Genomic DNA, 15,480 nt, shown 5'->3' on the forward strand with positions numbered 1-15,480 from the left:
CTCTGAGAAACGAGAATTTGTTGGAGATCTTACTCTTGTTGTGCAGCAGAAGTGCTGCCGAAATTTTTCCTGCGCACAACAAGGGTTTGAAGAAAAAGGTGAATAGGTGCTGGATCTGAAACTTGATCGATGGAGGAGATCATCAAGAAGTTGAACACTGCGGAGGTGTCAACTTTGATGAAGTTGATGAAGTTTTCGGCTGGTGAGAGCGCGACAAAACCATCGAAAAAGTTGAAGCTTCCGACCATCGATCTGAAGCTGGATGGACCTAGTACGTACCTGAGCTGATCACGGCGGGTGAGATATACCCTTGCAAGAAGGAATCTGGAGGGCTATCTGACAGGAGAGGTGACAGAACCGGAGGACTCAGAGGGAAGAGATGAGTGGAAGTCCACTCATATGTTGGGGTACATCTGGCTTCTCAACTCGTTGGTCCCGACGATCGCCGCCAGTGGATGGCATTGAGAAGGTGAAGGACGTCTGGGAGAAGTTGAGGAGGACATATGATGGAGTGGGGAATAACCTGAGAGTATTCCAGATTAAAGGAGAGATCGACACCACAGTCCAGGGAGAGAGGACTGTACAGGAATATGCTACAGAGTTGGAGCGCCTGTGGCTGGATTATGATCATTTTTCACCCCGGGCTAGCTGCAAGGACCCGGGATGTAAAGAGCGGGAGGCTTTTCTACAGGAGAGAACTATGGTGTTTCTTAAAGGATTGACATCAGAGTTCACTCAGCGAATCGCATTGCTGCTAGCTCAGCCGAAGATTCCCACGCTTGAGGAGGCTGTCTCTGCTATGATCCAGGAGGAGACTCGCATTCGGCTGCAAGCAGGGACAGGTGAACTCCTTGTGGTGAAGTCAGCACTGACAGCCTCTAGCAACACTGGATCTAGGGGAGAGACCCGACAGTGTTACAACTGCGGTGCGGTGGGTCATCTAAGGCATGCTTGCACTAAGCCATCCAAGAAAGGAGATTCGGGTGGACGTGGACAGTTTGGAGGTCATGGTCGTGACCGTGGGGGTCGACGAGGTGGAAGAGGAGCAGGAAATCGGGCGAATCTGACGGTAGCAGAAGAAGAAGAAGCTGAGGTGGTCTTTACTTTACAGAGGAGGATCGTGCTCTCCTCACGATACTCAGAAAAAAACAACAAATAGCAGGGGATGGAGACTTGAGGAGTGGGACTGCGAAGGCATCCACTTCGTTCTTCGCCAGAGGCAACACTGCTACCTATGCTCATCCGACCAAAGGTACTGATGACATTCATGCTCTTGCTTCTATGTCTCCTGACAGATCATCAGCATGGATAGTCGACTCCGGTGCGTCTTGTCATGTGACAGGTAATGCTAGTGAGTTCTCATCATATACTCACTTAGCATCGCCTGATAGTATTCAAACAGCTGATGGTACATTTCAGCCGGTGGTTGGTAAGAGTACAGTCGATTGTACTGGTTCTGTAACTTTGTCCAATGTTTTGCATGCTCCTTCCTTTCCAGTCAATCTTTTGTCTATTAGTTCTATCATCCTCCAACTAAAATGCATTGTTTCTTTTGATATTTTCAAGGTGATTTTCCAGGAGAAGGGGACAGGGCGGAGACTTGGGACTAGCACATGTCGTAGTGGACTGTGGTATCTGGATCGTGAAGGACTGGATTCAGCATTGGTGTCAGTCATAGAGGAAGCAGGAGTAGGATATAAAATGAGTGCTGAAAATGAGTTAATGCTTCATCACCAGCGTTTGGGACACTCATCCTTTAGTGTTTTAGGTAGATTGTATCCTTCTTTATTTGAGAAAGCAAATAAACAGAAACTTGTGTGTGATGCATGTGAGTTTGGAAAGCTTACTAGAAGCTTTTATGTTAGTTCTGGTCATAGAAGTTCTCATGCATTTGACTTGGTACATTCAGATGTTTGGGGGCCTTGTTCTACAAGTTCTATGAATGGATACAAGTATTTTGTTACATTTATTGATTGCTTCTCTCGTGTTACTTGGTTATACCTGATGAAGAATAAGAGTGATGTGTTTGGGTGCTTCCAAAATTTTCATAGACTGTTCAGACTCAATACGGAGCAGTGGTGAAAGTATTGAGGTCAGATAACGGGACAGAGTATACCAACAGGGCCTTTGAAGAATATTTGTCAGCCCAAGGAATACATCACCAGACAACTTGTCCATACACACCAGCTCAGAATGGGATAGCGAAAAGGAAGAACAGACATCTTTTAGAGGTTGCTAGAAGCATGATGATCTCTATGAATGTCCCAGAAATATTATGGGGGCAAACAGTATTGACCGCAGCAGCATTGATCAACAGAATGCCCTCGAGAGTGTTAGATTGGAAGTCTCCGTGTGAGATATTGAAGGGAGATAATGGTGGGATCCTTCCACTCAAAGTGTTTGGCTGTGTGTGCTTTGTGAAGGAAAACAGGCCATCTGTCGGGAAACTTGCCCCTAGAGCTGTGAAGTGCATCTTTGTGGGATATTCTGCTACTCAGAAGGGATATGTTTGCTGGAGCCCGGTAGAGAAAAGGTTGTTTGTGAGCATGAATGTGCACTTTCGAGAACTCGAGCCATATTACACCCAGAAGGTAACTTCATCCGCTGGTAACTCGCCCAATACTAGAAGTATGAGGCGAGAGGAGGAGAATGATGAGAGAACGGTGAACAATGTGGAGAAATCCATTTCTATATCGATTCCTTGGGAGGGAGAATTGGTTGAGGAGGAGCAGGAGAATGACGAAGAAAAGAAAAATGAGACAAGGGATGTTAGGCCTACTGTTCAGAGGGAGCTACTAACTTATAGTAGAAAGGGCAAGAAAATTGCAGGAACAGTACCTACAGTGCCACTAGTGCTACCAAGTCTCTTGCCAACGCCTACCCCGACTCCTGAAATACCTACACCACCACCAGTTTCATCCAAAGGTGGTAACATTCCTACTGATAACATTCCTCACCCTACTGATAACATTCCTCCCACACCAATATCAGTACGGAGGACTACTCGTAGTAATGCGGGAAATCCTCCCGATAGATATGGTTAGGATCTTGCCCAATATGTATCATATTCTAACATCCATCCTGCACATGGGGCATTCATTGCATCATTGGACTCTGTTACTGTACCTAATAATTGGCAGGTTGCTAAGAAGGACCCAAAGTGGAAAGTGGCTATGCACGAGGAGCTAGGAGCTCTAGAGAAGAACCGCACTTGGGAGCTAGTAAAACTACCAGAAGGGAAGAGAGCAGTTGGATGCAAGTAGGTCTTCACTGTGAAGCAGAATCCAGATGGACAAGTTGAGCGCTACAAGGCTCGTCTGGTGGTAAAAGGGTATAGTCAGACATATGGCATCGATTATGACGAAACTTTTGCACCGGTGGCGAAGATGAGCACTGTTCGGACCTTAATCTCTCTAGCAGTAAATGATGGATGAAAGCTACACCAACTAGATGTGAAGAATGCATTTCTTCATGGAGATCTAGTGGAGGAGGTATACATGGAGATACCACCAGGATTCGGTACAGATCAGACAATGGGAAAGGTCTGCAGATTGAAGAAGTCTCTCTATGGGCTAAACCAGTCTCCTCGTGCTTGGTTTGATAGATTCAGAAGGGCTATGATTGGTATGGGGTACCAACAGATCAACGCCGATCATACAGTGTTCTTTCGACGGAGTAAAGGCCACATTATCATACTTGCAGTATATATGGATGATATGATTATTACAGGGGATGATGAGAAGGAGATTGCCCAACTTAAAATGAGACTGGGTAAGGAATTCGAGGTGAAAGATCTTGGCTTGCTTCGATACTTTCTTGGAATAGAGATAGCTCGAGGAGCGGAGGGAATCGTCCTATCCCAGAGAAAGTATACACTGGATCTTCTCAAAGAGACAGGGATGTTAGGGTGCAAACCTGCAACTACACCGATCGACCAGAAGTTCAAGCTAGGTGCTGAGGCTGGAGAACCAGTTGATCGTGAAAGATACCAGAGGTTGGTGGGAAGGCTGATCTATTTGAGTCACACACGTCCTGATATTTCTTTTGCAGTGAGCGTGGTGAGTCGCTACATGCACGATCCGAGGAAGGGTCATATGGACGCTGTGTACCAGATTCTGAGATATTTAAAGAGTGCCCCCGGAAAGGGGCTGATATTTAGAAAAAATGGACATGTAAGCATCGAGGGTTATTGCGACTCTGATTGGGCTAGCTGTGCTGATGACAGGAGATCCACCTCAGGATATTGTATCTTTATAGGAGGCAACTTGGTCTCGTGGAAGAGCAAGAAGCAATCAGTGGTAGCAAGGTCAACAGCTGAAGCAGAGTATAGAGCCATGGCCTTAGGAGTTGCAGAGTTATCGTGGTTGAAGAGTATGTTGGTGGAGCTGAAGCTGGATCAATGAGCCCAGATGAAGCTGTGGTGCGATAACAAGTCAGCCATCAGTATCGCTAACAACCCAGTGCAGCATGATAGAACCAAACACATCGAGATCGATAGGTTCTTCATCAAAGAGAAATTGGACAATGGACTACTGGAGTTAAGCCATGTTCCAACTAAGGATCAGGCAGCAGATTGTCTGACTAAAGGACTTAGTTCGTTAGATATGATTAGAGGATGTGACAAGATAGGCTTAGTGGATATCTTTCGCCCATCTTGAGGAGGAGTGTTGACATATGAGTAATATGTAGGGACTTATTTGTAAGTTGTATTTTGTAGGGGCCTATATAAGCCCAAGAGATTGCATAATAAAATTAGGGTTTTCTCTATTTTCTTCACATTTTAGTATTTTCCTATACAAAAATTATCTTGCTACTATTACACAGACAAGCAAACAGCCAATGCGACATATCCAGCACATCTAATAGCAAAAAAGATGCTAGAAGTAACAGCAAAGATAATTTCAGCAAATCATCCAATCAAACAGCTGGTTAAGTGCTTGCTATTTTCAAATTTCGAGACTATTAAAGTAAAAGGCCCAAAAGAAAAACTTGCACATGATAATTAATAAACCTAGAGGAACACATAGGGTCATTTGACTGCCAATCGGAGCTAATCCTAAGCAAGTGGGATTCAGCTACCTCTAAGCAGACACTTCTTAATTAAGTCAAACTGAAAAACAGATTAATAAAAATGTCAGGTACAGCTTCAAGACGTTGGAGTCTTGGACCGACTCAACCTTTTAATTAATTTTATTTAGAAAACAAATTAACAACTAGAAAAAGGATTTGAACCCTGAGAAATAATAACAAAAGCTAAAATGCCAGACCAACATGGCCTGGTTCATGTTCTCATATCATGTGAATTCAGACCAATAGAATTAAAGCCGGACCCAGTAACATATTATCATGGAACACCCTCAATCAAACCCTAAATGGTTTCTTCATTCCTCTTCTTCCTCTCAATTCAAGCCTTGACTCCTATGATAATCCATGACCTCTGCTCGTGACATTCATCCATCCAGTTGTCCCAAATTAATAGTCCTTTCTGATACAATCTTCAATTTTTCTGTGAATATTGAGTCCTATTTGATTCAGCAAGAATTTACTATTGCTCTGAAAGCCTCTTTCACTTAAAAAAAAATAACTTGCCTCGAGAATTGCATAAAGACTTCACCCATGCCCTTTTTCTAATTTTATGTCAGGAAGTAAAAAAGAAAAAAAAATTGATTAGATCCTGACCAACCCAACCCCACTTGACCAATACATGAGACAATTATTAGTTCTCCTGTTCATGAACAGGATGATATCAGATTCTAGGGCATGTTTGGTTATTTCCTAAAAAACCAAAAAATAGAAATGAAAACCAAGAAATCTCAAAAAGTACAATTTCACACGTTTCCATCCCTAAAACTCACTCACAACATCTAATAAAATATTATTTTTATCCAACAACTCATCCATCACATCTAATAAAATATTATTTTCATCCAACAACTCATCCATCACATCCACCACATCTAATAAAATATTATTTTCATCCACAACATCACTCAACTCATCTCATCTCATATTTAAAAATCACACACATCATATAAGATTGTGACAACTCATCTCATCTCATTAACATTTCATTTCTTTGTTTTCCTCCCAAAAAGCTAGGAAAACAATTTCCTTAAGTGTGGGTCATATCATCCAACCTGTTAGTTCTACTTCGTGCTGGCGTTATTTCTAGCCCAAGTGTTTGTTCTGTTATGTCATGATATCCCTAGCTCACTCCTTGTTATATCTAGCTGTCCTCTTGTTAGTTCTATCACATACAGAGTTAGTTCTATTACGTTGCTTAAATATTGTACCCACTTAATCAAGCCTTGTTGTACCTACTTGTAAAAACTTTTATACCCACTTAATCAAGTTTGGTACCCACTTAATCAAGTTTGGTACCCATTTATTCAAGTTTTGTACCCACTTAACCATGTTTTGTACCTCATTATTCTGGAATCAAAATTTTGTACACACTTATTCAAGTTTTGTACCCATTTATACACGTTTTGTACCTACTTAGGTACCGTTTTGTACCCATTTATACACGTTTTGTACCCAATTAATCAAGCCTTGTACCTACTTGTAAAAACTTTTGTACACACTTAATCTAGTTTTGTACCCATTTATTCAAGTTTTGTACCCACTTAACCATGTTTTGTACCTCATTATTCTGGAATCAAAATTTTGTACACATTTATTCAAGTTTTGTACCCATTTATACACGTTCTAGTTGTCCTACTGTTAGTTCTGGAACATCTCGAGTTAGTTCTACTTCAAGTTGGCGTTATTTCTAGCACAAGTGTTTGTTCTGTGGCCCATGTTAGGCCTATCTCAGTCATTGTTAGTTCTATATGTCTTCCTGTTAGTTCAAGCACATCTCGAGTTAGTTCTACTTCGTGCCACGTTATTTTTAGCACAAGTGTTTGTACTCGAGATGGCCATGTTATCCCTAGCTCACTCCTAGTTAGTTCTAGATGCCCTCCTGTTAGTTCAAGCCCATCTCCTGTTAGTTCTACTTCGTGCTGGCGTTATTTCTAGCCCAAGTGTTTGTTCTGTTATGTCATGATATCCCTAGCTCACTCCTTGTTAGTTCTAGCTGTCCTCTTGTTAGTTCTAGAACATACAGAGTTAGTTCTATTACGTTGCTTAAATATTGTACCCACTTAATCAAGCCTTGTACCTACTTGTAAAAACTTTTATACCCACTTAATCAAGTTTGGTACCCACTTAATCAAGTTTGGTACCCATTTATTCAAGTTTTGTACCCACTTAACCATGTTTTGTACCTCATTATACTGGAATCAAAATTTTGTACACACTTTTTCAAGTTTTGTACCCATTTATACACGTTTTGTACCCAATTAATCAAGCCTTGTACCTACTTGTAAAAACTTTTGTACCCACTTAATCAAGTTTTGTACCCATTTATTCAAGTTTTGTATCCACTTAACCATGTTTTGTACCTCATTATTCTGGAATCAAAATTTTGTACACACTTATTCAAGTTTTGTACCCATTTTTACACGTTTTGTACCTACTTAAGTACCGTTTTGTACCCATTTATACACGTTTTGTACCTATTTAGGCACCGTTTTGTACCAATTTATACACGTTTTGTACCCAATTAATCAAGCCTTGTACCTATTTGTAAAAACTTTTGTACACACTTAATCTAGTTTTGTACCCATTTATTCAAGTTTTGTACCCACTTAACCATGTTTTGTACCTCATTATTCTGGAATCAAAATTTTGTACACATTTATTCAAGTTTTGTACCCATTTATACACGTTCTAGTTGTCCTACTGTTAGTTCTGGAACATCTCGAGTTAGTTCTACTTCAAGTTGGCGTTATTTCTAGCACAAGTGTTTGTTCTGTGGCCCATGTTAGGCCTATCTCAGTCATTGTTAGTTCTATATGTCTTCCTGTTAGTTCAAGCACATCTCGAGTTAGTTCTACTTCGTGCCACGTTATTTTTAGCACAAGTGTTTGTACTCGAGATGGCCATGTTATCCCTAGCTCACTCCTAGTTAGTTCTAGATGCCCTCCTGTTAGTTCAAGCCCATCTCCTGTTAGTTCTACTTCGTGCTGGCGTTATTTCTAGCCCAAGTGTTTGTTCTGTTATGTCATGATATCCCTAGCTCACTCCTTGTTATATCTAGCTGTCCTCTTGTTAGTTCTATCACATACAGAGTTAGTTCTATTACGTTGCTTAAATATTGTACCCACTTAATCAAGCCTTGTACCTACTTGTAAAAACTTTTATACCCACTTAATCAAGTTTGGTACCCACTTAATCAAGTTTGGTACCCATTTATTCAAGTTTTGTACCCACTTAACCATGTTTTGTACCTCATTATTCTGGAATCAAAATTTTGTACACACTTATTCAAGTTTTGTACCCATTTATACACGTTTTGTACCTACTTAGGTACCGTTTTGTACCCATTTATACACGTTTTGTACCCAATTAATCAAGCCTTGTACCTATTTGTAAAAACTTTTGTACACACTTAATCTAGTTTTGTACCCATTTATTCAAGTTTTGTACCCACTTAACCATGTTTTGTACCTCATTATTCTGGAATCAAAATTTTGTACACATTTATTCAAGTTTTGTACCCATTTATACACGTTCTAGTTGTCCTACTGTTAGTTCTGGAACATCTCGAGTTAGTTCTACTTCAAGTTGGCGTTATTTCTAGCACAAGTGTTTGTTCTGTGGCCCATGTTAGGCCTATCTCAGTCATTGTTAGTTCTATATGTCTTCCTGTTAGTTCAAGCACATCTCGAGTTAGTTCTACTTCGTGCCACGTTATTTTTAGCACAAGTGTTTGTACTCGAGATGGCCATGTTATCCCTAGCTCACTCCTAGTTAGTTCTAGATGCCCTCCTGTTAGTTCAAGCCCATCTCCTGTTAGTTCTACTTCGTGCTGGCGTTATTTCTAGCCCAAGTGTTTGTTCTGTTATGTCATGATATCCCTAGCTCACTCCTTGTTAGTTCTAGCTGTCCTCTTGTTAGTTCTAGAACATACAGAGTTAGTTCTATTACGTTGCTTAAATATTGTACCCACTTAATCAAGCCTTGTACCTACTTGTAAAAACTTTTATACCCACTTAATCAAGTTTGGTACCCACTTAATCAAGTTTGGTACCCATTTATTCAAGTTTTGTACCCACTTAACCATGTTTTGTACCTCATTATACTGGAATCAAAATTTTGTACACACTTTTTCAAGTTTTGTACCCATTTATACATGTTTTGTACCCAATTAATCAAGCCTTGTACCTACTTGTAAAAACTTTTGTACCCACTTAATCAAGTTTTGTACCCATTTATTCAAGTTTTGTATCCACTTAACCATGTTTTGTACCTCATTATTCTGGAATCAAAATTTTGTACACACTTATTCAAGTTTTGTACCCATTTTTACACGTTTTGTACCTACTTAAGTACCGTTTTGTACCCATTTATACACGTTTTGTACCTACTTAGGTACCGTTTTGTACCCATTTATACACGTTTTGTACCCAATTAATCAAGCCTTGTACCTATTTGTAAAAACTTTTGTACACACTTAATCTAGTTTTGTACCCATTTATTCAAGTTTTGTACCCACTTAACCATGTTTTGTACCTCATTATTCTGGAATCAAAATTTTGTACACATTTATTCAAGTTTTGTACCCATTTATACACGTTCTAGTTGTCCTACTGTTAGTTCTGGAACATCTCGAGTTAGTTCTACTTCAAGTTGGCGTTATTTCTAGCACAAGTGTTTGTTCTGTGGCCCATGTTAGGCCTATCTCAGTCATTGTTAGTTCTATATGTCTTCCTGTTAGTTCAAGCACATCTCGAGTTAGTTCTACTTCGTGCCACGTTATTTTTAGCACAAGTGTTTGTACTCGAGATGGCCATGTTATCCCTAGCTCACTCCTAGTTAGTTCTAGATGCCCTCCTGTTAGTTCAAGCCCATCTCCTGTTAGTTCTACTTCGTGCTGGCGTTATTTCTAGCCCAAGTGTTTGTTCTGTTATGTCATGATATCCCTAGCTCACTCCTTGTTATATCTAGCTGTCCTCTTGTTAGTTCTATCACATACAGAGTTAGTTCTATTACGTTGCTTAAATATTGTACCCACTTAATCAAGCCTTGTACCTACTTGTAAAAACTTTTGTACACACTTAATCAAGTTTTGTACCCACTTAATCAAGTTTGGTACCCATTTATTCAAGTTTTGTACCCACTTAACCATGTTTTGTACCTCATTATACTGGAATCAAAATTTTGTACACACTTTTTCAAGTTTTGTACCCATTTATACACGTTTTGTACCCAATTAATCAAGCCTTGTACCTATTTGTAAAAACTTTTGTACACACTTAATCTAGTTTTGTACCCATTTATTCAAGTTTTGTACCCACTTAACCATGTTTTGTACCTCATTATTCTGGAATCAAAATTTTGTACACATTTATTCAAGTTTTGTACCCATTTATACACGTTCTAGTTGTCCTACTGTTAGTTCTGGAACATCTCGAGTTAGTTCTACTTCAAGTTGGCGTTATTTCTAGCACAAGTGTTTGTTCTGTGGCCCATGTTAGGCCTATCTCAGTCATTGTTAGTTCTATACGTCTTCTTGTTAGTTCAAGCCCATCTCGAGTTAGTTCTACTTCGTGCCCACGTTATTTTTAGCACAAGTGTTTGTACTCGAGATGGCCATGTTATCCCTAGCTCACTCCTAGTTAGTTCTAGATGCCCTCCTGTTAGTTCAAGCCCATCTCCTGTTAGTTCTACTTCGTGCTGGCGTTATTTCTAGCCCAAGTGTTTGTTCTGTTATGTCATGATATCCCTAGCTCACTCCTTGTTATATCTAGCTGTCCTCTTGTTAGTTCTATCACATACAGAGTTAGTTCTATTACGTTGCTTAAATATTGTACCCACTTAATCAAGCCTTGTACCTACTTGTAAAAACTTTTATACCCACTTAATCAAGTTTGGTACCCACTTAATCAAGTTTGGTACCCATTTATTCAAGTTTTGTACCCACTTAACCATGTTTTGTACCTCAATATACTGGAATCAAATTTTGTACACACTTATTCAAGTTTTGTACCCATTTATACACGTTTTGTACCCAATTAATCAAGCCTTGTACCTACTTGTAAAAACTTTTGTACACACTTAATCAAGTTTTGTACCCACTTAATCAAGTTTGGTACCCATTTATTCAAGTTTTGTACCCACTTAACCATGTTTTGTACCTCATTATTCTGCTGCAAATTTTGTACCCACTTATTCAAGTTTTGTACCCATTTATACACGTTTTGTACCTACTTAGGCACCCTTTTATACCTCTTTGCTCTGGATTCAAATATTGTACCCACTTAATCAAGCTTTGTACCCACTTAATCAAGCTTTGTACCTAATAATGCCATGATTTTATTTTTGTACCCACTTATTCAAGTTTAGTACCCACTAATTGCTCGTTTTGTACCCACTTAATACTGTTTTGTTCCTCATTGTTCTGGGGGAAAAAATTAATTCAAATTATCATCCATACATGATTAATCCATACAACCACATTATCATCCATACATACATAAATCTTAAGGGAAAAGTGAATAAATCAAATTGTGAACATTCAACCGAAACACATGCTTTGTTTTGGCCCTCCGTAAACTTTGTTTTGGCGATGCCGTTAACTTTCTCGACCTCCACGAGCAACATTTTTGTTCTACAAAAAAAATTGCAACTTTATCATGACAAATGCAAAGACATTGAAAAAATATTAAATCAAGATTAAGTATAATACCTTAGCTAAAGGACAACTCGTTATATAATGTCCTTTTCCCTTACAAAACCCACAAAATCTTTGTTTTTTTATACTCTTTTCTTGTGCTATCTCCACTCCCGACTTAATTCTAGTAGCATGTGCTGGTCGTCCCTTCGTGGCAACAGGCTTATCTGGATCACGAATAGTGATTTGAGTTGCTTCCTCTATAGAGATGGGTATGGATGAAGTAGGCATCTTATTGCTGGCATTGCTCTCATTTCCATTGTCGTTATGTTCCTTCTCAATCTTGGAATTCTCAACTTCTTCAAAAAATGAGTCTAAAAAAGCACTAAACTTATCATGAAGTGTACTTGAAGTCAATGTATCTTCTAGTGCCTTGTTACATCTACTCCTAAGGGCCCAATGTTTAATGATAGATAGTTGGTCTTCACTATTTGTAATGCAATTTCTAACAACTCCGCAACCAACATGTCTTGCTTTAATTGTCCATCGTTGCATGATATATCTTGATGGAATTTCTAATACTTGCTTCTTTACTAAAATGTGCAAGCTATGTTTGCATAATATACCTTCCATCTCAAATCTCGCACAAGAGCACTTAATTCTTTTTTCTTTGGATGTATCGAAAACAACATGATGCTTTACTATCTTCTTGCTTTCAGCCTCGCTATCTATATTCCAAACGGCATAAGTAGCACTTGCGCCGTCCTTCGACAACTTTTCATGAAGCATGGAGTAACTATCCTTGAGTTCTTTCTGAAAGATAGTAAACAGATTCTTCGTATAATTCTCCCGAGCTTGTTTTTCAATGGGATGTTCAATTATCAATGTAGGAACTGAGTTTGTGGACTTAAAATCTTGCTCAAGTTCAGCGGCTCGGCGAGCTCTGACAGCATTATCATACTGCTTAACAAAATCATGTAACTCGGTATTTACATTCACAAAATGATCAAAAAAAGCATTAATTCCCTCACTCCGCTGAGTAGATGTCATTCCTGCAGTAAAAGTGTCTTTAAGATACACTGGAGCCCAATGATCTCGATGATTGTATAAATTTACTAACCAACTCCTTTTATCTGCACCATATTTGTCCCTCATTTCTTCCCAACGCTTTTCAAATTTTTCTTCCGATTTACTCCAATACCATTTGTTATACTTTACACCAACATCCTCACCATAATCATTATGCATTGATTGAAGATTTTGTAAGGCATTCCTACGAAGGTGCCAAGAACAAAAGCGATGGCGAGTTTTAGGAAAAACTTTGTGAATAGCACCACACATAGCTTTATCTTGATCAGTGATGATTGTTACTGGTGCTATACCCGACATACATTTTAACCATTGGCTAAATAACCATATAAACGTCTCCTCCGTTTCATCGGCCAGTAACGCACACCCAAATAGAGTAGACTGTCGATGATGGTTAACGCCCGTAAATGGTGCAAACGGCAATTTTAAATTGTTCGTTCTATATGTAACATCAAAGCAAACAACATCTCCAAATTGCAAGTAAGAAGTCCTCGACCTACCATCCATCCAAAAAACACTTCTCATCGTCCCATCATTTTCTAAATCAAGTGCGAAGTAAAATTGAGGATCAGATACCTTTTTCTCTTGAAATTGACGAACTATGTTCACGCACTCATGGCCGACGTTGTTTCTTCGTTTAAGTCTAAGTTGTGCTTGGCATTCTTGTTGAGTGAGAGAGCCTTGTTCATTGCCATGAGCAACGTCTACAACCTTACAAATGGCAGAAGGCCGTAAACCTTGATTGTCAAGAGTATCTATCAACCTTTTTGTCGATTGAGCTCGATGAAGTGTCCGATGTGAGTAGTGCTTCTTTACCCGAGTTGGGGTGGTTAATGGATGACCATTATGCTTACTGTTTAACTTTCGGACCACCCATTTTTCAGTGCTTCTATCAAGTCCAATAACCATCCTTGCGTTGCATCCACATCTTGTATCGAACTTTCGAATTACATTCCGACCATCTTCTCTTTTATCTTTTAAAGATTTAAAGCCTTCTTTGTCACATACAAATATTCTAGATAGGATTGCATCTTTCTTTCTCGACCAAGCTGTGTGACCCTTGCGAACACCAAATCCCTTAAGTCTGGCGTATGCATTGTAGAAATTATAAGCTTCCTCATGAGTAGAGAACTCCATTCCGATATATGGATCAACGCTGTTTAAATTATCTTCACCATTTTCAACGCCCATAAGCTCATCACCATTCTCCTCATGCTCGGATGCCTATAAAAATAGAGAAACAAAACTCATGCTAAAAGACAACTATTTTGGTATATGTCATTAGTTAGTAGTACACTATAAACAATAAGATATTATCACCTGAGGGGGAAGCCATGTTGTAGATAGTAGATCATGGTACTGGCTTTTATCTTCTTCCATTTTTGCCTCACGTGAGGTAGTACACTATAAACAATAAGATATTATCACCTGAGGGGGAAGCCATGTTGTAGATAGTAGATCATGGTACTGGCTTTTATCTTCTTCCATTTTTGCCTCACGTGAGAGAATTTGTGGAGTGTCTATACAAGCTATCAAATTATCACATATAAGAAGTTCAAAATCGCTCAAAAAACGTCATCAAGTTGATCTTTCAATTTCACTAAACAATTTCTAAACGATAGTTTAAACCAAATTTAAAGTTTATATCCAATTTAACAATACATGGCAAAAATAGCTCTAAATTATCCGGCTCGTAGCCATAGAGTGAGTGCTGCAAACCAAGTAATGTATGAGCTGAAATTAAAAGGAAGAAGATAGATCCAAGGAATATGCATGAGAGAAGATAGAACCATCATGAAATCCACTAGATCTAACAGGAACGCCAACTAGAACTAACATGCCTCGTAATAGAACTAACATCATCTCCATTAGAGCTAACATGCATCCCGGTAGCATTAACATGCATTTCAGTTAAAACTAACACGTTAATTTAGAGCTAGCTAACATGCATTTCAGTTAGAACTAACACGTTAATTTAGACCTGATGCCTTACCTCGGTGGAGGCGAGCTCGACAGCGGCGAAGTGCGATGAGCCGGCGGCAACACTGAGCGGGGACGGCAAGCGCAGGCTGCGGCGATTTCGTGAGGTGGAGAGGAGGGGGGAGGTGATGGCGAGGATGACGTCGAGGGCTTGATCGATCTCCGGAGGCGGCGATGAACCTGAGGGCTGAGCTCGAATGCCGTCGGAGGCGTGGCTGATGACGAGGGGTGAGCTCGATGGCGAGGACGAGTAGACGGCGATGACCCGGCGGCGACGCTCAGCTGCGGTGATCTCGGGCGCTGGAGAGGAGGAGGGGAGGTGATGGCTAGGGCAAGGGGACGGCGGCGACGCTGATCGGGGACGTCGAGACACAGGCCGAGCTTGGGCGCCGGCGCTTTCGGGCGGTGGTGAGGGGGAGGAGGTCGGTGATGGCGACCGAATGCGCGATCTTGAGCCGGCGGCGACGCTGATCGGGGGCGGCGAGCTCCGGCGGCGATTTCGGGCGCTGGAGAGGAGGAGGCGGGAGGTGATGGCGCGATCTGGGCGGGAGAGATGAGAGAGGGGTAGGGATTTTGGGGGGATGGGATTTTCAACGAAGGGCTCAGATCTCTCTGAGGGGTTTTGAATAAACGGCCCAGATCGCGCATCCTCAGATGACAGCCTACGGAGTCACCGCAGATTCACTTGACCC

The 15,480-nt window shown here is 40.3% G+C and overlaps 1 protein-coding gene across 1 annotated transcript; it reads right to left on the minus strand.

Moving 5' to 3' along the window:
* On the minus strand, positions 11,487-14,296 carry LOC109835423 (protein FAR1-RELATED SEQUENCE 5-like). Its single transcript, XM_020403397.1, has 2 exons — positions 14,237-14,296; positions 11,487-14,032 (listed from the first exon to the last, which is right to left on the minus strand). Exons 1-2 carry the CDS (start codon positions 14,294-14,296, stop codon positions 11,771-11,773), a joined length of 2,322 nt encoding a protein of 773 aa, XP_020258986.1. The 3' UTR covers positions 11,487-11,770.

The sequence above is a fragment of the Asparagus officinalis genome, chromosome 3, assembly GCF_001876935.1.
Source record: "Asparagus officinalis chromosome 3, Aspof.V1, whole genome shotgun sequence".
Classification (NCBI taxonomy): domain Eukaryota; kingdom Viridiplantae; phylum Streptophyta; class Magnoliopsida; order Asparagales; family Asparagaceae; genus Asparagus; species Asparagus officinalis.

Bases quoted from the DNA above. Each gene is read 5' to 3' on its own strand.
- LOC109835423 (XM_020403397.1), bottom strand. From the start codon at position 14,296: ATGGAAGAAGATAAAAGCCAGTACCATGATCTACTATCTACAACATGG. The intron at 14,033-14,236 runs GTGATAATATCT...CTATTTTTATAG, and splicing joins CAACATGGCTTCCCCCTCAG to GCATCCGAGCATGAGGAGAA.